General features: G+C 40.7%; 2 protein-coding genes across 3 annotated transcripts in view; one reads left to right on the top strand and one right to left on the bottom strand.

The window, feature by feature from the left end:
* Positions 1–15,816, top strand: part of LOC135090702 (uncharacterized) — a 22,291-nt gene extending 6,475 nt beyond the window's left edge. For both annotated transcript variants that reach the window (XM_063987706.1, XM_063987707.1), the window contains exons 2-3: positions 13,232–13,736; positions 14,895–15,816. In XM_063987706.1, the coding sequence (XP_063843776.1) occupies positions 13,571–13,736; positions 14,895–15,208 (480 nt within the window). In that variant the 5' untranslated portion in view covers positions 13,232–13,570 and the 3' untranslated portion in view covers positions 15,209–15,816. The remainder of the gene's footprint in view (positions 1–13,231; positions 13,737–14,894) is intronic.
* Positions 15,817–17,033: 1,217 nt separating this feature from the next.
* LOC135090700 (uncharacterized) overlaps positions 17,034–25,000 on the bottom strand; it is a 16,223-nt gene continuing 8,256 nt past the window's right edge. The window contains exons 7-11 of the mRNA XM_063987704.1: positions 22,627–22,798; positions 19,418–19,626; positions 18,633–18,793; positions 17,549–17,707; positions 17,034–17,282 (exon numbers count right to left, since the gene is read on the bottom strand). Of these exons, the coding sequence (XP_063843774.1) occupies positions 17,157–17,282; positions 17,549–17,707; positions 18,633–18,793; positions 19,418–19,626; positions 22,627–22,798 (827 nt within the window). The 3' untranslated portion in view covers positions 17,034–17,156. The remainder of the gene's footprint in view (positions 17,283–17,548; positions 17,708–18,632; positions 18,794–19,417; positions 19,627–22,626; positions 22,799–25,000) is intronic.

Below are 25,000 nucleotides of genomic sequence, written 5' to 3' on the forward strand. Positions count from 1 at the left end.
AAGAATATACTGGGAAACTTGGAGGAAGGCCTTTTTTTCCTTAAAGGTCACACCACACACACACACACACACACACACACACACACACACACACACACACACACACACACACACACACACACACAAGCAAACGTTCCGCGGCAAGGACAGGAGCTTATTCTGAAACACTTCCGCGCCGCACCTCCGCTAATTGAAGTTACATGGTTTCTTATACGTGCTTTTACGATTTTAGTGGCAGGTTAGAGAGCTTTAAGAGAAGATTAGACGGGTTTATGGATGGGGATGATAGGTGGAAATAGGTAGGTATATTTCATACGTGTAAGCCTGGTCGCTTCTTGCAGCTTCTCGTATTTCTTATGTTCTTATGTTTTTATCAAGATTTCTACATTATTAACAGGAAAAGCACTTTTAAGATCCCTGCTTATCGTCTCTGTAAATAGTCGCGGTGAGAGAGCAAAGCGTTTAAGAATAGGAGCTACAATCCTACCATCACGCACAAGCAGTCCCACTCGATACAAGTCCCAAGAGAGGAGCTACACACGGCATGAACATTGTCTAGGAACAGAGACAGTCCTGAGATTGCGACAAGAGGAAGCAAACGAAGTCCAGCGAGATCAAAGTTCCGAGACTCAAGATAAGGTATGCGAGGTCCGGAATCCATCACCAGAACAGACAGTCCTGAGATTGCAACAAGAGGAAGCAAACGAAGTCCAGTGAAATCAGTTTCGAGAGGCAAGATAAAGCATGCGAAGTCCAGAATCCATCGCACCTTTCATACTTGTACTGCTATGCTCGTCTTTGTTACCACTGAGATCACTCTAATAAATATAGCTATAGAAGTACGCATTCGAGAGAGTGTAGAACAAAAAAAAAGAAGTCTTTTAGAAGTTGTAAGTGATAGTGGTGAACTTGTTAAAGCCAAGACAAGACCAAGCAAAATTAAAACTCCACAGACATAAGACAAAAGTAGGAAAACTCCATGTCGCTACCAAAAGATTAAAAATGATGAGTTAAAGGTTACTAATCATAAGAAGACTCATCTAAAAACAACAGTCCAAACAGTCCCTGAATCAAGACGAGACACAGGAAAAGTATATGTGTTTCTAAGGTTCTAGTGACAGGTTAACAAGATTTCTACTTTATTAACAAAGGGGACACTTAAAAACCTTGTTAATCGTCTCTGAAAATAGTCGTGGTGAGAGAGCAAAAGCTTTTCAGAGCCATAACCCAAGACAGCAAGCAAGACCAAGGTTACGGAGAAGCATTTACCAAACGTGTAAACATACACGTAACCTTCCCCTCCGTCTCAAATGCATTGCCAGCAAGCTTGATCTGTCCTCTCTTGGCTCCCCTCCCTGCTGCCTACATCATCACATGCCTTAACCCAACCCACGCACTCTTTCTTGCCCGGGGCGTCTCCACTAGTACAACTGTTGCCTAGTTGTCAAATAAATATCTGAATTCCTAACTGCAAGGTTTTTTTCCAAAATTTCCTTTATTCTTCTGCACAAGGGGCCGTATTCGTCAACATCTTTTTTTATATCGACTGTATACTTTTATAATAAGCTCTAATGAGACTTGGGATTTTTAAGGTGTTTCCTTGACTCTGGTGATAGTTTAACACGAATTCTGCAAGAATCAGTGGGAAAAGAACACCGATGAGAACCCTATTGATTTCCTCTGTGGACCGTTTCTTGTGACAGCTCAAACAGGTCAAAATACGAAAGATTTTTTCTTCTCACAGACAGAGCAACACATTAAGCTGAAAATAAACAAAAGAGAAGACACGTGGAGTATGTGACAACACAACCAGTGAAGTGAAGATGAAAACTTATAGTCATCATTTACTCATTTCTTTGGAGCAGCAAGAGCGCGATTCGCTTGCCTCACACTCATCGAGATCCACGTTGCTAATGTCACGAAGGAAGAAGCAAAGGAGGAAATCTCGAGATCTTGGCGTGGTAAACACAGGCCCTACCTCAACACACATCGCGTGACACACTCAAGTACGACGCAGCGAGTAGACACCAAGAACACACGCATCAAAACAAACCAAGAAAGCATAATAAACCTTCGTAACTAAAATCATCCGCCTAAATACCCTCATTATATTCACTCTGGCTCGTAATTTTATATGCTTTGTTCTCTCATAAGGACCATTTTCATCGTGTTTTTATTGATTTTTTTTTCCTCATTGACCGTGTAATTCCTTGTTAAATATCACTAGAATCATGAAAGCACCCTTGGAAGTCCCACCAGCTTTCACTACAGCCTCTTCAATGTCTGAGATAAGACGACGAAATGTCCAAGAAGACGGTCCTTACTCTCACGCTATGAAATCTAAAAACGTAATCAGTGACGAGGAGCGATAAAATGCGAACCAACCCCCGTGGCACACCGAGGTAATGCTCAGGAGACAAGACACAGCGCTGAACAGAGGTGACACACACACGCCCTCCCTATCAGCTCAAGGTCACCCATTACCACACATCCTGGCATCCTGGCTGGGTAAAGGCCTAAAGCCACACGTGTACGGTCCGCATTCTCAAGTGTGTGTGTGTGTGTGTGTGTGTGTGTGTGTGTTATGTATGTGTGTGTCTTACATAACTACTTTGAAGTTAAGAAGAAGTTAGGTTTGCAAAGCTGTTTTTCATGATTCCTGTGACGCCTGAGCAAGGTTTTATCACCACTGAAAAGACAAATAGGAGGACCTCACTGATCACCCCTGTGGCCTTTGAAAAACTGCTTATGAGAGAACAAAGCGTTTAAAAGCGGAGGTGGGGACAAAATAATGCTCCTCACTTCAAAGCTTTACCTGCACAAGGGCGAATAAGCCTAAGAGAAACACATTGTTATGACTCTTAAGCATGACTCCGGATCCTGCTTAAGAAAGGCCCCTTGACGCCCCCTGGCTGACCCTGACGCGGCCTTGGAACTGTCTCCTCGGGGCCTGCCGGGCGTGTGACTGCTTGGTGTGTTGAGTGGTGGTGGTGGTGGTGGTGGTGGTGGTGGTGGGCAGGGGAGATGTGTTTGGGAGGCAGGGTATTAGTAATGTGTCACGTGTTCTGTAGTCCTGTAGTGTGTGTGTGTGTGTGTATGTGTGTGTGTATGTGTGTGTGTGTGTTTAGGTTATGATTGTTAGCACGACTTCCCATTTTAATTTTTTTTTATTTATTTATTTATTTTTTTTTTTTATCTAGCATTTACATGAATCAAGGTTTTATTTTCCTTAGAAGCACAAAAGTCGTATCGTGTTTGCTTCACTGACTGGGTCGTGAAGAAGAGCACGTCTCTCTCTCTCTCTCTCTCTCTCTCTCTCTCTCTCTCTCTCTCTCTCTCTCTCTCTCTCTCTCTCTCTCTCTCTCTCTCTCTCTCTCTCTCTCTGTGTGTGTGTGTGTGTGTGTGTGTGTGTGTGTGAAACGGAAATGCTGCTGGACAAAGAAAATAAAGGAAATAAGCAAGAAAGAATAAGAAACACAAAGAAACATCACGTGACATAAGAAGAAAGAAACCATTCAATGTCACATGAAAGATATTAAAAAAAAAGACATTGTGTCTATTCCGTAACAAGTCGACAATATATTAAAAAGAAAATGACAGTATCATTTTTCTTTCCCCCTTTGCACGTGCCGTTAGAATACCTGTGAGTACAAAATGTCGATAAACCACTCTCATAATGTTAACCAGGATATGTAGACAGCGCTGAACGTTATGGAGGGTACCCTTAAACGTTTCAGCGTGAGAGACTATAGTGGAAGATATCACATTTCCCAAGTATACTCGTATATATTTTCATGATCCTAATGCATCGTTTAACAAGGATTCCGCATCATCAATGAGAGAAAAAAAATCGTAGGAACTATATATATATATATATATATATATATATATATATATATATATATATATATATATATATATATATATATATATATATATATATATATATATATATCCTCTCTGTGACCTTTGAAAATACGAGTAATCCTGGTGAGAGAATAACACGTTTAATCCTTTAACATTCAGAATACTGTGAAAAAAAAAATGCATGAACATAAAAAAAAAAAGGCAAGAGAGAGTGAATGATAACTTCTAACTTTCCTAAGCTCCATTAATTATTGGAACGTAGCATACAAAGTCCCTAAAATGCTGCGGGTAGAGAGGATTGTCAAGCAAGGGAAGGTTAACTATACGGGTTTACATCTCTCACGTACACCACTGCAGGGAAAGTATGATCCATGGAGAATTTCCGCTACCCGCCCCTAAGATTAGCGATGAGTCTGGTGCCGCGGGTCACAACGAAAGGAACACTCAGGCTTACCTACGTACGTGTCTATTTCTTCCGAGACTGAAATTAGCCAGGTTACTTTGACTATTGTTATTATTATAGTTATTGTTGTTGTTGTCGGTGGAGATGGTGGTAGTGATGGTGGTGGTAGTAGTGGTGGTGGTGGTGGTGGTGGTGGTGGTGTTTCGTTATCTTGGTAACAATGTGTCCCCTAAGTGACCTACCTAGAAATTTCTATCGTCTCTCTCTCTCTCTCTCTCTCTCTCTCTCTCTCTCTCTCTCTCTCTCTCTCTCTCTCTCTCTCTCTCTCTCTCTCTCTCTCTATCTATCTATCTATCTATCTATCTATCTCTCTATTTATCTATCTACCTCTCTAAATTATGCGATTAGGGAAGAAAGTAGAGACAGAGAGAGAGAGAGAGAGAGAGAGAGAGAGAGAGAGAGAGAGAGAGAGAGAGAGAGAGAGAGAGAGAATAATGATGATGATAGAAATTTCTCTGTAGGTTACTTAGGTGAAAGAAAGTTTTTATGAGAGGAAGGAAGGAAAGGAAGGGCGAGTAATGCAAGATGAGAAGGGAGAAGAGGTGGAGGGCAGAGGGAAGGAGACACTGTGCTTATTCATGATTAGATACAAGGAATGACTCACTTGGACACACAGTCAGTCTCTATGGGACGGGAGCACACACACACACACACACACACACACACACACACACACACACACACACACACACACACACATTCCTCTCTCAATTTCCGTCCGTGTGATGAAGCCAAGAATGCAGCACGTGACCGAGAGAGAGAGAGAGAGAGAGAGAGAGAGAGAGAGAGAGAGAGAGAGAGAGAGAGAGAGAATTCAAAGAAACAATTAGTGGTATTCTGAGTAACCGCCACTGTTTCTTACCATTTCAATATAGGAATGTAAGATTTTCCTAGTGTCTCTGCTCTCCCTCCTCCTGACCTAATGAAGTAGGAAAACAATTAAGAGGGCGAGGAAATCCTTAAGTCACGCTTGTTTATAGAATTGTGAAAATTAAGCTGAGAATAGACGATGAGAATGACGAAAATTAATTAATATATTCCTACATAACACTAGTACGGTTAGCAATATACATGTAGCAGTATAAATAAGATACACCACCAAGGTTGTCAATTCTCTGCCCTGGCCCAGTACTAATGCCCATAATCTAAAACTTATCTTCGCGGCGCCTCCACTACCTTCAAATTCTCTACAAGTTGAAGTTACTGAGGTTTTTAAAGGTGTTTCTTTTATGATTCTAGTGACCAATTAACGATTTCTTTATTATGAGCACTAGAAATACTCTTGAAAACCCTGCGTATCATTTTTGTGACATTTGAAAATATCCGTTGTGAGAGAGCAAAGCGTTTTTGAGTGCCCGAAACCACAGTCACCCTTATTCGTTTACTAACTAGCCAGCAAACCACTTCAGCTCTAATCGGGTTCCACGGTCAACTTAGGTCGCTGCTTTTCGTTTGGGAGTGTACCGAAAATTGGAACTGGTAAAGTTGTATGGCCAATTTCACTGTCTCCTCGTAAGCTATCTAACCAAAAGGTTCCCCATGTTGATAAGCCCCCGAACAAAGAGAAGCGTTTTGTTTGACTAGCTTACCAAGGGAATCTGCAACTGGTCCAGCTGCAATGCGTGTTTACTGTAATCGACGTTTTCTTGTGTTTATCATGAAGGATATGACAGCAGCGTCCTTGTGTCGCCGCGAGAGATTGTGCATGATAAACGGGCATGCTGAGACTAGAGCAGGTTATCTACGAGAGAAGTAACAATAATGACGATAACTAATGATAATGGTGGTGATAACGATGATGATGGTGGTGGTGACGCTAACAATGACGATTACACTGGTGATAGTGATGGTGATACTGATGAAGAGCGTGATGATCATAATAATAATAGAGATAACAGCAACAACAACAGCAACAACAACAACAACAACAACAACAACAACAACAATAACAATAACAACAACAATAATGATAATAATAATAATAATAATAATAATAATAATAAAAATAATAATAATAATAATAATAATTAGAAGAAGAAGAAGAAGAAGAAGAAGAAGAATCTCTCTCTCTCTCTCTCTCTCTCTCTCTCTCTCTCTCTCTCTCTCTCTCTCTCTCTCTCTCTCTCTCTCTCTCTCTCTCTCTCTCTCTCTCTCTCTCTCTCTCTCTCTCTCTCTCTCTCTCTCTCTCTCTCTCTCTCTCTCTCTCTCTCTCTCTCTCTCTCTCTCTCTCTCTCTCTCTCTCTCTCTCTCTCTCTCTCTCTCTCGATGATAGTATTAATATTGATCACGATGATGTCAGTGAGAGAGAGAGAGAGAGAGAGAGAGAGAGAGAGAGAGAGAGAGAGAGAGAGAGAGAGAGAGAGAGAGAGAGAATTAATGGTCAAGAAAGAAAATAAAGTAAGCAAAAGCTAATAGAAAAAAGACTAAGAGGCCTCACTCAAGGACATGTAGGAAAAATAAACACACACACACACACACACACACACACACACACACATTCCAGACACAAAATTATGAAAAAAAAAAAACAAGTGTGGGGAGAGATGTGTAGCAAAATGAGAGAGAGAGAGAGAGAGAGAGAGAGAGAGAGAGAGAGAGAGAGAGAGAGAGAGAGAGAGAGAGAGAGAGAGTAGGCTGGTTTGGTCACAGGTCCACCAACGTGATGCTCCACACGTTACTAAGCAGGCGAGGAGCATGTGTGTGTGTGAGAGAGAGAGAGAGAGAGAGAGAGAGAGAGAGAGAGAGAGAGAGAGAGAGAGAGAGAGAGAGAGAGAGAGAGAGAGAGAGAGAGAGAGAGAGAGAGAGAGAGAGAGAGAGAGAGAGAGAGAGAGAGAGAGAGAGAGAGAGAGAGAGAGAGAGAGAGAGAGAGAGAGAGATGCACATCTTAGAGGCGATAATGCAGGAATATATCTTGGTCGAAACAAAAGACGCAAAAAAAGTACACTCGTCCATATTTCGAGAGAGAGAGAGAGAGAGAGAGAGAGAGAGAGAGAGAGAGAGAGAGAGAGAGAGAGAGAGAGAGAGAGAGCACGTGCTTCTAGTGATGCAGTGGCGCGGGTGTCCGGGGAGTAAGGCAAGGGCAAATGAAGGAAATGGAGAAGACTTGTTTAAGATGCTACTTGGTTCTCCGCCAGCGTGAACAGTGATTGATACAACTTTGTCGACTTGCTCTCTTCCTTCCTTCCTTCCTTCCTTCCTTCCTTCCTTTTTGTACTACACTGGTGGTTAGTGTTCGTTTATTTGCAATTATTATTTTTATAAAGAATTGTTGTTGTTGTTGTTGTTGTTGTTGTTGTTGCTGTTGTTGTTACTATTATCATTATTACAATTATTACCAATATTATTATCGTTGTTATTGTTTTTGTTGTTGGGATATTATTATTATTATTATTATTATTATTATTATTATTATTATTATTATCATTATTATTATTTTTATTATTATTATTATTATTTTTATTATTATTATTATTACTATTGTTGTTGTTATCGGTGTTGTTGTTGTTGTTGTTGGTGAATGGGAGACTGATTAAGGTCGGACCGTCACAACAACAACAATAACAAAACAACAACAACAACAACAACAACAACAACAACAATAACTCCTCCAACTCTATACCTTCTCCTCCTTCTCCTCCTCCTCCTCCTCCTCCTCCTCCTCCTCCTCCTACTACTACTACTACTACTACTACTACTACTACTACTACTACTACTACTACTACTATTACTACTATTACTACTACAACTACTACCACTATTACTACTACTACTACTACTACTACTACTACTACTACTACTACTACTACTACTCCTACTACTACTACAAGTTTAGGCATTCCGTCGCTCTTATTGTGTGAGGCGAATAACACAGCTGGTAGTAAATTGCAGTCTTTCTTTGTGTTCCTTCACAGACGAATCATTCATGGACAGATTAACACTCAACACTCAACCCACGGCATCGCTTATTTGCTATCGTGAGTGGTGATGCTGTGTTATCCTAGGCGGTGGTGGTGGTGGTGGTGAGGCGGTGGTGGTGATGGTAATTGCAATATTGTTGTTGTAGCTGCTTTTGCCACGCCACATGGCCGAGCTAGGAGGGGCATCATAACTTCTCTTTCTTTTTCTCCCTTTTTTTTCCCCCACTTCATTAAAACCGCGACTTGCCAAGAACTAGTGAACATGTGGGAATCTGACGAAGCAGCGGGCGTGTGGGTGAATGCGCTGTTAGAGGGAGAGGGAAGAGGGAACGGCGGTGATGCACATGATGGTGAGGAAAGCGGGGTGTGGGGGGAGAGCGCAGCAAACAGTGATGATGTTAGATGTTGCGTGGTGGTGGTGACGCTGGTGGTGGTGTGATTTGGGCCCCAGCCAGACCGCCTGATACTGGATTATTGTCGTCATTTTGGGCAGGGAGGAGGAAGAGGGTTACGGAAGGCAAAGAGAAATGAGGCTGTGTCTTAGTATATTCAGAATGTATGTCAGTGTACAACGCAAGAATGAATATTAACTTGTTTCCTGAGCGTAAGATTTCCATTCACTTCAGCTGAATATGAAACGAGGCTGCCTTGTTTATTATTGTATCCAAATCTGCATTATTTCTAAACTTTGAAGACTATTCATCACTCGTCAATCTGAGGAGTATGAAGTGCAAAGCAAGCCACACCCGAACCTGACCCGGATACAGTAAGAGAGTCCACAAGCACACCGGCGAATACCAGATTACGACACGGAATTACTATCGCGGCGAACACTGCTGATATGAACCTCGGCGAGACACATTACGAGTTGATTATGCGTATGTCATTGCTACTACTACTACTACTACTACTACTACTACTACTACTACTACTACTACTACTACTACTACTACTACTACTAATGTCATCATCATTGCAAATTAAGATGTTTATTCCCATCACTACGAAGAAAACATTATTCTCTCTCTCTCTCTCTCTCTCTCTCTCTCTCTCTCTCTCTCTCTCTCTCTCTCTCTCTCTCTCTCTCTCTCTTGTTCTTCCTTCTTGCATCAATCATTTCCCACCTACGTCAACGTGTCACGAAAGAGAGAGAGAGAGAGAGAGAGAGAGAGAGAGAGAGAGAGAGAGAGAGAGAGAGAGAGAGAGAGAGAGAGAGAGATAACATGACCACAACTACGCCAGCTACACAGGTCATGGGTAACATAATTTGCGTAACAGAGCAGTCCACGCAAGCCAGTATCACCACGAGCCACAATCACACGTGTCCCCGTTAGCTTCCAGTGCGCAGTAAGGAAAGCAACGTGTAAACAAACGAGGCTTTACACACTCGCGTCAAAACAAGGCGTTAAGTTAATGAATCCACGTGGCGCTAAGATCTTGTGGAGCTTGTTGCAACATTTGTATAATTTGTTCTTATAGGTTAGGTTAGCGGTTAGTTGTAGTGGTTAAGTTATGCCAGTAGTAATGAGGTTAGGTTAGTATATGTAGTTAGGTTAGGTTAATACTTTAGTAGGTTATGTTACGTTAGGTTAGGTTAGTTGTGGAGTTAAGTTAGTAGTAAATATATCTTTCTTCCTTCCTTTCCCTTCTTCCTTTCTGCATTCCAAATAACCTTCGTCTTCCATTACAAATGTAAATAAGATACTACTACTACTACTACTACTACTACTACTACTACTACAACTACTACTACCGCTACTACTACTACTACTACTACTACTACTACTACTACTACTACTACTACTACTACTACTACTACTAATAATAATAATAATAATAATAATAATAATAATAATAGTAATAATGATAAAGAAATGCTTGATATTTTCCTTACTACTAATGAAAATTCGCTCACTTTTCTCGCCCTGAAAGTCCCGTTGTTCGTGCTTCCATATTAGCCACGCTTGTCTCTGTACCTCGTGAAGATACAGGCACTGCAATGGGCGAGGAAAGACACACACTTCCTCGCATCCCTTGGAGATACAGAATATTCCCCCACATGCCTTTCTTCGTGTATTTATTTTGATGTTGTCTAGTGTCGCGCTGGGATTAGTCTTCTGATTACTCTCTCTCTCTCTCTCTCTCTCTCTCTCTCTCTCTCTCTCTCTCTCTCTCTCTCTCTCTCTAGGCAGATGGCAAACAAATGATAGAATAATTAGGTGTTGCAATACGTTTCTGTCTTGACGTCATGTGTGTGTGTGTGTGTGTGTGTGTGTGCATACTAAGTCGTGCATTGGCTGATGACGCACATAGTCGAATCTACGTACACATACACGCAAATAAATGCAGTGTAACTTGTCATGATTATAAAAAAAACGCACATGTAAGAGAGAGAGAGAGAGAGAGAGAGAGAGGGGATGTTTAATAGAAAAGGAACAGGAGAAAGAATTGATAAAAAGAGATTTATGAATAAAGAAAAGCAAGAGGAAGGAAAGATACGGTTGATAACAAGAGGAAAAGAAGAAAAAAGACTAATAAAGTTAAGAGAAGGGAAAAACAAGGAAAATAATAGACAGGAGAAATAGAAATGAGGAAAATAGATTTAAGAGGGAGGGAAGATGTCAGAAAAGGAGAAGAGAGATAGGGAAGAGCTCTCTCTCTCTCTCTCTCTCTCTCTCTCTCTCTCTCTCTCTCTTGGCAAATAGAATGACTCACAGCAGAGCGACTTAAACACACACACACACACACACACACACACACACACACAGAGAGAGAGAGAGAGATGAATCCGTTCTTTGTGACGGCCTGACCCATTCATTATTTCCTGGAAAATATCTGCCCTTCTTTTATTAACGCTGTAACTTCATCTCTCCACCTCTCCCCTCTCTCTCACCCTTCACTCCTCCCATGACCGCTCAGAGGAGGTTGTTAATAGATGGAGTGTTAATTACTTAACAGGTGGAAGTGCAGGTTTGCCTCCCTTGTCTTATTTCCGTGACACATGAGAAAAAAAACCCTAACAGTAATGATAATAATGAAATCAATATACTAGTCATCTATCTATTTATGTGTCTATCTGTGGACTGTACGAGGATACAATTGTCGATTGAATTATAACCAGCCATATAGGCAGAACATAACCACAGGTGTAATACGCTCCCTCACCTTCATTCAGTGCTGTGGGTTTCAAATACAATCGTGCGAGGGAAGGACAGCTCTGTACGGTATGAATCTAGACATGCAGAGTGCTAGGTGAGGTTTACGTGACACCTCCCCTTTATACATTCCTAAAGGTTAATACAGATTATTACAGATAAGTTAGCTACATGGTTTGTTCTTCACCTGTCTTCAGTTATTCTATCTCTCCTCTTCTCTCACTCTCCTCTTCCTCCTCCCTCTTTTCTCTCTCGTTCTAGATCTTCACACTCTCTGCTTGTATTTCACGACTGTCTTGACTAACTGCGCTATTTTCTGACTGAACTGCTGGAGTGACTCGTAGAAAAAAAGAGCTTGGATTACGAGGGAAATAAATAAATAAATAAATAAATAAACAAATAAACAAATACCGCATGTTGCTTTTTCGTGTGTGTGTGTGTGTGTGTGTGTGTATGTAAACTCCTAATTTCTGACTGGGTCATAAAAAAATAACGTTGAGTTTAAATGCGTATTTCATTTAGACTTTTATGTAAGTAGGTTTGGAAGAGAGAGAGAGAGAGAGAGAGAGAGAGAGAGAGAGAGAGAGAGAATGTGTATGCGTTCGTGGTAACCAGTTGAAAAAAAAAAAATACTAACACTAATTAAGTTCTCGAGTTGGCCTGATGAATCACGACACACAATCCTTATTAAACTATCAGTATGCAAAATCAAATTAAGCTGAAAACCCCGATAACTTGCATGTACAGCGTGTTGAAAGTAGTCGAGATAAGGCGCCGAGTCCTTTGAGAATGTAATCTTAACATGGAGCAGTGAAGGATTTCGTAATGACCTTAAACGTTACATCTATCTTGATATGTTTCTTATTTCATCAGGTAGAGAAATCTCATCCAGTATCCACCCACCCACTCTTCCACACACACATACACACACCATCAGTACTAATCTTTCTTATGTGATGTCTTCAGCAAAACATAAGCTTCCTTAGCCATGTTGCACATGGAAATGACTCTTATCAAGGCCTGTGTGCGCTTCATAGGTTTCGAAACGGTCGTGTGTGTGTGTGTGTGTGTGTGTGTGTGTGTGTGTGTGTGCGCGCGCCAATGTGCGCTGAACTTGGTCATCTTAAACCTTTCTTCTTTCTTCCTGTTTACCTTCCGCTTAGCACGTAACCAAACTACGTAATGATCGTCAAATTAACCACACGTAAAGAAGAAAAAAAGTGTGGATGAGGAAGTAGTAGTAGTAGTAGTAGTAGTAGTAGTAGTAGTAGTAGTAATGGTAAGAGGAGATACAACAACAACATTCACATAGTATGATTGTAATTGCGTGCATAATACTATAACGCACTTCATAACTGGCTCTCACAACGGGAACAGTTACGACGCGCTCGTAAAAACTATATATCCACTAAATTGTTACCTATTTTGCACTGATGCAGTTCATCCAATCCATCTGAACACGTGCACTAAGTTCCTGGGTTAGTATGGGTTTAGAAAGCCCTTCACTGCCACCCTCTCTTCCTCTTCTTCACCCATATTCTTCAAATACGCTGATAACAAGAGGGGCGTTATAACAGGAAAGGTTATTAATCTCGTAGGTCAGAAGAAACGTTTCGACGCTCACGTAGCCACAAAGGACTGTACTAGGAGAGAGAGAGAGAGAGTACAGGAAAACTCAGGTCATCGCAATGTTAGTAACTAATCCCGTGTACCAGTGTCAGCAACACCCTGTCTTTTGAAAGCTGTAGACAGGTGCGAGGAAGCGAGGTTGCCTGAATTAGCTTTTTCCTTTTGTTTTCATGACCCAACAATACTTTGTTATTTTCCAGGAGTTGACTCACTGTCTAGCCACCTGCTAAGCCCTCCTGACGTCATCTCGGAGGCGGCCAATACCAGTCTGCGACGCGAGGCCCTCTACCCCGCCACCTCCCTTCCACTCCCCCACCTTCTCCGTGGATAATATAGCCGCGCACGCCGCTCCACCGACCAGTACACAGGAATCATTCGCAGTGTGTTGACTGTTATCACAACTCGGTCCTGAACTGAATACTCTGACGAACTGAAAAGTTAACTGAAATCCAGTTCAAATAGAACAGTAAATCAGTAAAATCCTATTCTCACCAAGTCGCTCACAAACCGCCACGCTGTCGCCCAACCATCGCTCAGCTATGTGCTTCACCAACATGAACGGACCACAGGTGGAAATCGCAGGGCTAGCGACCCTTTGCTTCGACGAGGAAGGCACGTGGTTCCAAGGCTCTATTACTTCAGAGGACGACACGCAGTACGCCATCTACGGCACCAAGTGCAAGTGGGCTGACCAGGAAAGGAAAGGTAAGATCCGTGCAGGAGCCACGAAACTTGTTTAACACATACACACACACTATATATATATATATATATATATATATATATATATATATATATATATATATATATATATATATATATATATATATATATATTACTTCATACATGTATGTGTGGCTTGTCACAATGAAAATCTAGCGAGAGAAGGGAGCTTGTGCAAGTACTGCTGCTGATGCGTACTTCAATGTAGGTTAGGAACAAGTGTCACAACCAGTATATTGCAGTGCACCGTTTAAGTGCACCTAATTATTATAAAATTATGAAAAAAAGAACGCGGTTTTCTTAATACTCACGGAATGCGTTAGAAATGACATGGCAAAGAACGAATAGTTATATGTAACGGAATTTTCCGTTTAGTTGAAACATTCCCATACGCGATTACTCAAACGAATTCTTAAGGAGGCAGGATTTGAGGCGCATGTACTCTTACTGTTGTAAAGTTGCTTTTACGCGTGTGATTCTGGCAATGCGCAAGGAGGTGATGAGCACTGCCAAGGCGGGAGGGAAGGAGAGTGTAGGGAGGGGGAGGGAAGGAGCACACGCAGACTGTGCCAAAGTGTGTTGCCCTCTGTCAGCTTCGGTCATGCTCTAGAACAGTGGTTCTCAAACTTTTTTCATGAGCGACCCTATTTGGAACATTTCATTCCTTCGCGACCCAGAGTAGAGTAAAGAGAAAGAAAATGTACAATGATATATACACTTTATTTTGGAAAAAAATAAATAATGTGTACAGCTTGTGTACAGCAGTCAGACACCATTACGTGGGGCCCAGGAGGAAGTGGGGGGAAGATGAACATACATAACAAAAGTAATTTGTGGTTAAAGAGGAATAATTCAATTAAGTAACTGAAATACACTGAAACACTGAAAGCATGATAATGTTCCTGTGTCCCTGCGACCCATCAAAATTGATCTCGCGACCCATAGTTTGAGAACCATTGCTCTAGAATCTTCTGATGGTGAAGTGATTACTTTACTTTTTTTTTTTTTCACCTGCTTCCTTTCAGTGATTTTAGTTATTCCACAAAAAAAAAAAAAAAAAAACTAATATCTTAGACAATTTTTGCTGACGTGTGATGTAATACTTCAAGTTGTTTGCTTATGAAGTTTTTCTTCCTGCAGCTGAGGACTGTGGATGTGACCCTTCCGGTCCAGGACAAGGCATTCCCGTCACCTTTGACATCCGTGTGGTGGATTGTGAAGTGGGGGAGGAGTACAGCTTGCAGCGGGTACACGGCCGTAATGGTGAGCTCTGTACCTTCGCGTGCTCCGCCATCAGCTTCACCACAGAGAAGGTGTTCCGAGGACAGCGCGCTGACATGGTGGCCCAGCGGTGCCTCGGCCGTAAGATGGCAGGCCAGCATAACCACGTGTACCGCGGACCAATTCGCCTCCAGTGCGTTCCATCGCGGCGCGACGTGCCCTGGGTGATGTGAGCTGCCCACCGCCGCCCCCTCGCCTACACTCGTCAGTCGTGATCCACGGATAGTATCCCACGGTGGCACTACTGGACATGGAGCCGCCGAGCCGCGCCAGTGCCGAGTCGGACAAAGCGCCAGGCACCAGCAGGCCAGACTGCCTTGTACTCACCTGCCAGGGAGTCCGCAGGAGGTTCATCTGGCCACCAGCAAGTAACAACCCGGCGACCGACCACCAAAGAGGGAGCACAACCTAGGTGCCGCACACTGATGGCAGGTTGCTGACAGGATCAACCTCGCTCACCATGCCGGCAGCTTGGCCATGGCGGCAGACCAGTTCAGCACTGACAAACCAGTGGACCGTATGATTACATGATTAGGTCAGCATGTCAGTGATTGTTGCGCTTCGTTTAGTCCTACAAGTCTGGTTTCATAATGCTGCAGACTTGGCAGACTACATTTGACTTTCAAGAATCAACAGATTTCTTTATGCTGCACCATTTACTTGTATACTATGATGTAGAGTTGACTATCTTGAATATTTCTTCACTGAGTGAGGGGTTTAACAAATTCTTCATTCATTGTGACTCACTAACATCCTGACAATAAAAAGCAGTACATACAAATATTTGTTTTAGGTCCTCTTTTTAAGGATTCTTTTTAAATCTTCACAGCACAGGGGAAGTCCACTGCTCTTAAATTCCTCTACTATATAATGTTTTCCACATAAAACTCTATGACTAGAAAATGTGCAGAAGCTTCCATAAACCACATTAAGGTCTGTCTCAATAATGACAACTTGTGTGGATCAGCCTTCCTGTGACTGCACATTCTGCCTAAGAAGTTGCAGGATACCTTGAAATGCCAGAGTATGGATGTTGACAAATGGCCAGGAGCAGGAATGAGGTGAAGAAAAGCACCATGGAATTCTGGATTATTGAAAGCTGACCAAGTATTTGGATTCATCAGTACGAGTGTAACAAACAGAAGTGCAGCAGTTATCCCAAAGTTATATTTACCATAGCTGCCCACATCTGGAGTATGCAATGCAGTTTTGGACATCATACTATAGGAAAGACATAGATTCCTTAGAAGCAGTGCAGAGGAAGACGACCAAGATGATTCAGACTGAGAAGATTACCATATAAAGGTAGGCTAAAATGACTCATCCAGCATTCACTGAGGCATAGGCACATGACAGAAGCACTAAAATGGGTAAAAGGAATTAAAAAAAAAGTGATATAAGTGATGTTCTCATAGTAAACAACCAGGACAAAACTAGAGGTAATGGAAATAAACTAGATAAGTTTTGGGTTTAGGAAAGAGACTAGTAGCAACTGGTTCACGGAGTGGTGGACGAATGCAATAAGACTTAGCAGTCAGTCAGCGCCAACTTGATAGATATTTTCAAGAAAAGTTATGATTATTATACGGATAAGGAAGACATGTGATAAAAAGAAGGTTGGCAAGGGGGACACAAAATGATGTGGTCTTCCTCGGACTAAGATACATTCTCCAGCAATGATGGCACAACACCCGTGCAACCACCTGGACCAGCAGATTGGTACATGTGATACTGTTGCTCCTGTTTTAGCTCTCCCTCTCTTGTTCCCATTCATTTGCACAGACTATGAGAGAGAATGGAGAGTAGACAAATGAATTGGAGCATGGGAGGGAGGACAGAGTGGGGGATAGTGGTGCCACATATACCAATCTACTGGGCATGCTGTTATTGGTAGAGACTGTACAGTGACTATACCCCATGAAATTCAATTATACAACAATGCTCACCCACCAAGAGTACATTCACATCATCAAACTTGTATCAAGCAAACAACAGATGGTTGAAAAAAATATAGTGTTTTATTGCAAAATGTAATTTACAAATTGACAGCCCAGCAGTAACGACCTAAAACTGGTCAGCACTTACCAGGTGAGCTGTTCCTGGCAACCGTTAGTGCTCTGATCAAGTAATAACCAGACGCTCCAGGGAGTATGGAGCAGAGGTGTGGGTGTGCTTGGAGAGAGGCTGTCCCTTCACTATCCTTCTGGCCAACAGTTCTATGTCTGACATGCCCTCCAAGAACTTGATCTGAGAAAGAAATTGTGTAAAAAAATATAGTGTAAGTAGAGGTCTGGTCATAATTAAACTCTACCACCTGTTTTCTTTAACATTTTGATGTAAGGACCAAAGGTAATGCTCACTCACTCATTCTAGACGCTTCACTATCTGCAGTTATTCCGATACTGGACAGTAAATTATAATCCAAGACATTTGGAGAGGGTAAAAAGACTGATGGAAAGGAATACAGAGTTAAGTTGAAAATGACAAATCAGCCTCATAAAAGAGTGACCCACCATGGCTGAAACTTGAGTGAAGCATGAGAGAAGCAGACGATGTATAGCCACCTCTGAGCTCATGACCAGCTGGTGGTAGTTGGTATCAAGGAGAAGACTGAGCCAAAGTGCAGTCTGGCTCAGTGATGGGGTCCCCTTATCTTGTGGGGTCAGCTCCACCTTATGGGAAAATAACAAAAATTATAAGTCTATTCATCACATGAGGTAGTATCAGAAACTTCCAAGACTAGGCCTATATACCTATGTGCAAGAAAGTACCAGCTTGATTGAAGTTCGGGCACCACATATTTCAAAAGTCTTTTTGAGCAGCAATACAATGCTCCCAGTGCTATTGCCTCTGCTGGAATGCTTTCTGAAAGTCTTGTTTTCCAAATGTATCATTAGCTAAGGAGCCATCTGTACCTTACTGTGATGTATTCCATAATGTAAAAGGTTTTCACTTTGTAAAATCAATCAATCTAAAGACTTGGTACAGCAGCACTGAAAGTGCATCAAATTTACTTCTATTTAGAACAAGTACTATTTAATACAAATGATTTCATAAGCAATGAGCATCAAGCCTATATGAATTATACTATTATATATTAATATAATTTATTATAATATTGTGCTACTCTTGTAGCCATACTGGTATGAAAATGCGAACAAGTTATTAGTCATGTCAACACTCATGGTGGTCTAGCAGCCAGTTCACCCTGCAAGATTGTAACCAAACAGTAAGCATGGCCATGTTAGATGAACACCACCAACATCAGTGACAGTGATGGACTTTTCATGACAGAAAGACGTCCTGAATAATTTTTTCACATTTTCAGCAGTTTCTTGCAAAATTCATCGAAAAGCACTGCACAACATCTACTCATGTTTGTGGTTAGTGGCATCAGCACCCTAAGATGGTAACTCAATTAAGTTTTCTGCCAGGACGGTCATTTGGTGCCAGAGTCTCGTAATTTAAGTTCTCTTCCAAACTAGAATGGAACCTTAGTAGTTTTACGAGCACAGTCCCAGGACCCTAGAATTCCAGATAAGGTATTCTCAATCTGTACTATAAAAACAGACATAAAAAACATATTAATATTGTTACCTCGCCAGAAGCTATGAGAAAGTGCAGGTACTTGATGAGGCTGAGGGCATGATCAAAGCACATCTTAGGGAGAGCAGCCAGGAGTTGGACATCTGTAAAGGGCCTTTTCAGCACCCCATTGATGAAGAATGCTTTGGCCGCTTGAAATGGACACACAATCTCTACAATGATGAATGAAAAGAATTAACAAAGCATCAAAATATATTCTTAGCTACAAAAAGATTAGGGTTTAAGACTGTGGTCAGTAATATCATTTCAGTAATGTTGCTTCAGTGGAATATGTAATATTTCCTTAAGAGGTTTTTTGGCTGGATTTTTTCTATCTGTGATTGAGATAATTTTGTCTGCAGAAATTCAGGTACAAGTAAATGTCACTTTCTATTTGTCATGATGGCACACCAGCCATGTAACTGAACAATGTTGGGATTGACACTGGTAGAAAAGTGATTTACACTATTCCTTCATATAGAGGAAGGGGCATTCTAATCACATATCTGTCCTGTATGAGTGTAAGCACGATATAGAATTGTAGCCCAGTTCACCAGACATGTCTTCAAGTTCACAAATTTCAGAATATCATTGGTGAAGAAGTTCATCCAATTTTGGTCTACTAAGACTATTACATTATCAAAGACAAAAATTAAAGTGCTCCTTTATCAGTAATAACAATGATATTCTTTTGTGATAGTTATCCTCAGTAGCCTCCCTCCCTTTCAAGACTGAGTGAGAACTTCAATAAAAAAAATATCAGATATTCTTCTAAGCAACAAATAACAAGTACTTACTATCTCCATCTTCCTCCTGTGGTATGAACTCCATCTGCATGTAGGGAGTTTGGCACAGGCCCTCAAAGTCTGCATTCTGGCACCCCAAGTAGCAGGTGAGGACATCCACCATGGAAGTCTCAGGGATGTCAACAAAGACATTCATTGCCTCCCGCAGGAGATTTAACCTCTTTAGCTCAATGAGATGAATAATGACTTCCACTGCTATCCTGGGTGAGGAAACAAAGGGATACTGAAAATTTTAAAAGCTATTTTCTCAAACGTGTACAAATATGAATACAAACTAGTATTAACAAAACTTGGTGATTGAAGCTATGACCATCAATTACTCAACTACTATAGGTTTCAGGCTGTGTTCTCTCATTTTTCAAGAATAACTCTGTAACAAATTATTGGATTAAACTCATAATGTGTTGGAGACTATTTAAGACCTTACATGTTACATATGTAACATTAAAATTCATGGCAAACTGCTGGTTCCCAGTACAAACATACCAAGACGTCTGAGTGACTTCACTCCTTCGAGTCCACCCAATGGTTACCTTCCACCTCACTGAGGGGTGATGCCACCACTCCTGCCACTGACAACATCACTATGAATCTACATAGCTTTATCCAGTATTATCAAGCAACCATAATGATTTACTGTTTCAAGGAGGTGGAAGGTGAGCATAGTGCAGTCTAGGGAGAAATGATGTGACATCATGATATATTTGTGCTGGAGGCCAGCTCTTCAACATAGAATTTAACCAGATGTATAGATGGGGAATGCCTTAATTATTACTTTTTGTTAATGAGTGTGGTGACAAAATTTAGCAGGAAGTCTGAAACAATCTCCAACAAAATATGTGTCTAATACAACAATTTGTTAGAATAGATATTCTCCAAAAACAAAGGAATACAGCCTCTGAAACCCATAATACAGCATTTCATATTTTCAATTTTGCCATTCATTTAGTTTTTATATGTAGAAAGATAAGACATTATTTTTCTACATGATTAATTTCAGTAAGCTACTTATATCAGCTAAAAACAGTAATCATATCACGCTAAACATTCCAAATCACACATAACTTTAAATTCTATGCAACAAAATTTCCCTGTAAATATAGAGATAATTGTGTCACTGTCTCATATATACCAATGAACAGAAAGTACATGTAAAAACAGATATCTAAATATTTGTAACTGTGCTGAACAACCATAACATAACAATACTGCCCATCACACTAGTTCATCAATAAACTAAACATGTATGAGATGTGTCCAAAAGTATCTGACCTTAAACCAAAAAGTGGGTCACTTTTTATATTAAAACCCTCATTTCTTCCAAGGTAGGTCCCTTGTGACTTCACACACTTTTTCCATAGCTGGAAATATTTCTGAAAGACATTTTGAAAAAAAATATACTTTTCTTTGATAGTTAATTGTCAACTCATCACATTCCAGTTTTAAATTCTAGATTTATTTGTTTTGTATTTCATTACGCTTGTTACCCATTTTTTATCAACTCACTGCATTATTTGCATAGGGTTTCAAGATTTTTATATTTATATCTGGTACTTGTTATATATACTCAAGGTGTGAATAAACCTCATTTCATTTATTTCACACACTTTTTCCTCACTCTCCATCTCCTCCCCTGCTCCTTTATAACACCTACTTCCTCAATAAACCTCATCCAACCAGAACATCAACTTTCTCTTCAACCTCAACAAGGGAACATAAAGAAGTCACAAATAATGTGTCTGGAGAGTAAGGAGCCTGATGAACTCGAGGAACTCTGTGATTGGCCACGAAATACAGGATCAGATGCAAAGAATGTACTCCAGCACAAGAAACTGGATCTCAGGGAGTCAGGCAACTAGCAACTGCCTCATTAGTGCCCCTGCCCAATCTTGCACTTGCTTCAGGATATCTAGGCCAAATTATGAATTCCTCAGACACTGTTGCCTAAGCTAAAGATGCTGCAGAAAGGATCCCAATTTGAGAGTGTGGAAGCATTATGCAGAATGTGATAGTGCATGAGATGGCTATTCAAGAACAGGAATTCAAGACAATGGGTGGCTTCACAAAGGGCACACTACAGGAAATCAAAATTACAAATAAAAAAAAAAAAGCTACTTTTTGCCCCTTGGTCTAAATCAGATTTTTTATGCAAGCTATCCATCCCTTATGTGGCCTACCTTGCAAATTCACACCTATCACACTTTATCTTACTATCTTCTTCACCAGTCTTTCATTCTGCATCCTCTCAACACGTCCATACCATCTCAGCACACGTTGGTCTGCCTGTCCTGCTAAGTCTCAAGTCTCCCACACCTGCTCTTCTCACTTCCTCATTTTGACTTTATCCATTTGAGTTACTTCAAGCATACTCTCTAGACACCTCATCTCTTCTTGTCTGTTATTACTACTATTCCTTCATTTTTTTTTTTTTTTATGTAGGAGGGACACTGGCCAATGGCAACAAAAAAAAAAACAATAAAAAAAAAAACCCACTGAGATGCCAGTCCCATAAAATGGTCCAAAGCAGTAGTCAAAAATTGAAGGATAAGTGTCTTGAAACCTCCCTCTTGAAGGAATTCAAGTCATAGGAAGTGGAAATACAGAAGCTGGCAGGGAGTTCCAGAGTTTACAATATTCTGTTTACCTTCATTCCAAGTACCCCACTCTCAAACAGTCTATTCACTTTTTTCTGCTTCCTTCACCCTAGCTCCAACTTGTCTCTACTCCTCCATTCACTGCTACTGTAAATATATGAAACAGTCCACCTCCTCCAGCTCCTCCCCATTCATTCCACCACCTGCCTCCCTGGTGCATCTCATTACCTTACTCTATCCTACATTAACTTTCAGCTTCATTCTTCTACACACCTGTCCAAACTCCTACCAGCTTAGTTAATTTCTTTGTATCTGCCACACACCACCAATCACTTCCCTTTCTCACTCCACCTCTCACTTGTCTCATACTACAAACTATGGCTTCTTTTAAATTACTCCACTCTAACTCAGCATCATCCACCTCCTGCTCTCCCACTTCAGTTCAATCCTTATTCAACATCTGAAACTCTCTCTCTCTCTCTCTCTCTCTCTCTCTCTCTCTCTCTCTCTCTCTCTCTCTCTCTCTCTCTCTCTCTCAATATATAAATAGATAGATAGACAGACAGACAAAGATAAAAAGAGCCTTCTACATGAATAAGCACTTACATGCTCTCTGAGAGAGCTCCTCTGTCAGTACTTCCTATCACTTTCATTAATTCAGCACTCTTGTTGCTGTAGATGGTTTCTTTAGCTTCCTTAGGAATAGTCTCCTGTGTCTCCTGGTGCCCATCAGTCCTCACCCAGCTGTGGCACTCTTCAAAGGGGAAGCCCTTAGTTTCTGTAACAATAAGACTTCTGCTTGACACTAAAACAACTTTCAACACAACAGAAGGCTCAAAGAAAGGACTACAAACTAATGTAAAACATTAAAAATGGGCTCCTTAGCAATAAATTTAATATCTTATTCAAAATGGCATTACACATACTAAACTTTCATATATCTTGTATTTCAGATTACAGCAGTAACCCCAGAATCTGAAAGCCTCACTGTTTGAACAAATTGGAACTCAAACCCTTTTTGGAGAAAATTTTCCCCTAAAATCTGAAGACATTTTCAGAAGCTGAACACCAATGTAGGATACTCCCTGGCATGTTCAATGCCAGTGAATAAATATTAAAAAGGAGAACAATGCAAGAATAATAAGCAGAATAAAATTAACAATCCTAAAACCTAAATAAACATCATACGATATTAATAGGACAACCGCAGGGCAATGAAAAGTTGGCCAGTTCTTTTGTATTTTTGGAACAGTTACACAGAGAGAATCAAGATAACGGGGGCAGCAAGTGAGTGGTTACGATAGCCTAGTTATCAATAAGCTTTACTGACAAACCTTTTTAACATGCTGCAGTTTTATTTTTGTCACTTAATAATGTTTCCTTAAAGTCTAGGTGTTTAAGACAATATTGATACACAACATGTAAATACACCACTCATCTGTTGCCATCAGTGCCTGATGAATGGAAGCTCGCTATCGTAACTCTGATTTTCAAAAAAGGCAGTAAATCTTTACCATGTAATTGCTGGCCAATTAGCTTAACCTCAGTTGTATGCAAAATGCTTGAAACACTGATAAGAAATAAACTCGTTAATCACTAAGAAGAAATCAACTTGCTTAAATATACTCAACACGGCTTCCACAATAAACGCTCTTGTTTGATGAACCTCTAAGACTTCTATGATATTCTGAACCAGTACGACGAGAGTAAAGTGGTAGATATAATATATCTTGATTTTCAAAAGGCCTTTGACAAAGTCTCCCACAAACGCTTACTGATTAAACTACAATCACGCAGTATCCCAGGTGACGTGTTGTGATGGGTTGAAAACTGGCTAAATAATCGTAAACAAAGAGTAGTAATAAATGGAAAAGCATCCAAGTGAACTAACGTAACCAGCGGGGTAACACAGCGATCAGTCTTAGGACCTGTTCTCTTCCTTGTTTATATTAACAACATAGATGAGGGTGTTACCAGTATAATATCTAAGTTTGCTGATGACACCAAAACTGTGAATTCCGTAGTCTCTAACGAACAAGTAACAGAAATGCAGAAAAATCTAGACAGATTGACAGAGTGGGGGCAAACCTGGCAGATGCATTTTAATGCAGATAAGTGCAAAGTGCTTCACGTAGGGTATAGAAACAAGAAAGCAAAGTATATTTTAGTTAAATGGTACCCAGCTTCAAAGTGTTGACAACGAAATTGATTTGGGAATGACAATATCAAGAAGCTTAAAACCTAGCCAGCAATGTTCAGAAGTTGTAAAGAAAGCAAATAAGGTAATTGGCTTAGTCGGCAGATCTTTTGAATATAAGTCTAAGGAAACAATCCTCACTTTGTATAACTCTTTAGTCCATCCCCTTTTGGAATATTGCATTCAAGCATGGTGCCCCTACTACCAGAAAGCGTAGAGTAACAAAAATGATACCAAGCCTAAGAAATAAATCATACAAAGAGTGTCTTAAAGAATTAAATTCTTTTTAACACAAAGACTAAGAGGCAACTTCATACAGGTGTTTAAAATCATCGAAGGCATTGATAACATGGACTGCAGTAAATATTTCACCATAGACTCTTCAAATTACATGCGAGGAAACGGCTGCAAAATTGTTGGGACATCCTTCAACTCTCACGAATTAAAAGATAATTTCTTCCATCAAGTTGTAAATCTATGGAAAGGGCTTCCTCAGGACATGATAGACTGCAACACCGTTGAGACTTTTAAACACCGTCTTGATAAATATCTTGCCTGCAATCTGCAGCTAACAGTGTTCATTTGCTAGTGATTAACTTCCTTGCTCTCAGGAAAGGTGGGCACCTCATTTCATTTATTTTCTTTCCTTCCTATAAAATTTCCTCTGGGTTTTTTTCCCTCTGACCCCATAAGATATTTCTTTCTGACCTGCTTTTTCTGTACGGCTTATGCCGGAGGGAGTGGAGGGTGGGGAAAGAGCCTTCTGCTTTTCTGTCCTTTTCT

This window comes from Scylla paramamosain, chromosome 35 (genome assembly GCF_035594125.1).
Source record: "Scylla paramamosain isolate STU-SP2022 chromosome 35, ASM3559412v1, whole genome shotgun sequence".
In the NCBI taxonomy this organism is placed as follows: Eukaryota; Metazoa; Arthropoda; class Malacostraca; order Decapoda; family Portunidae; genus Scylla; species Scylla paramamosain.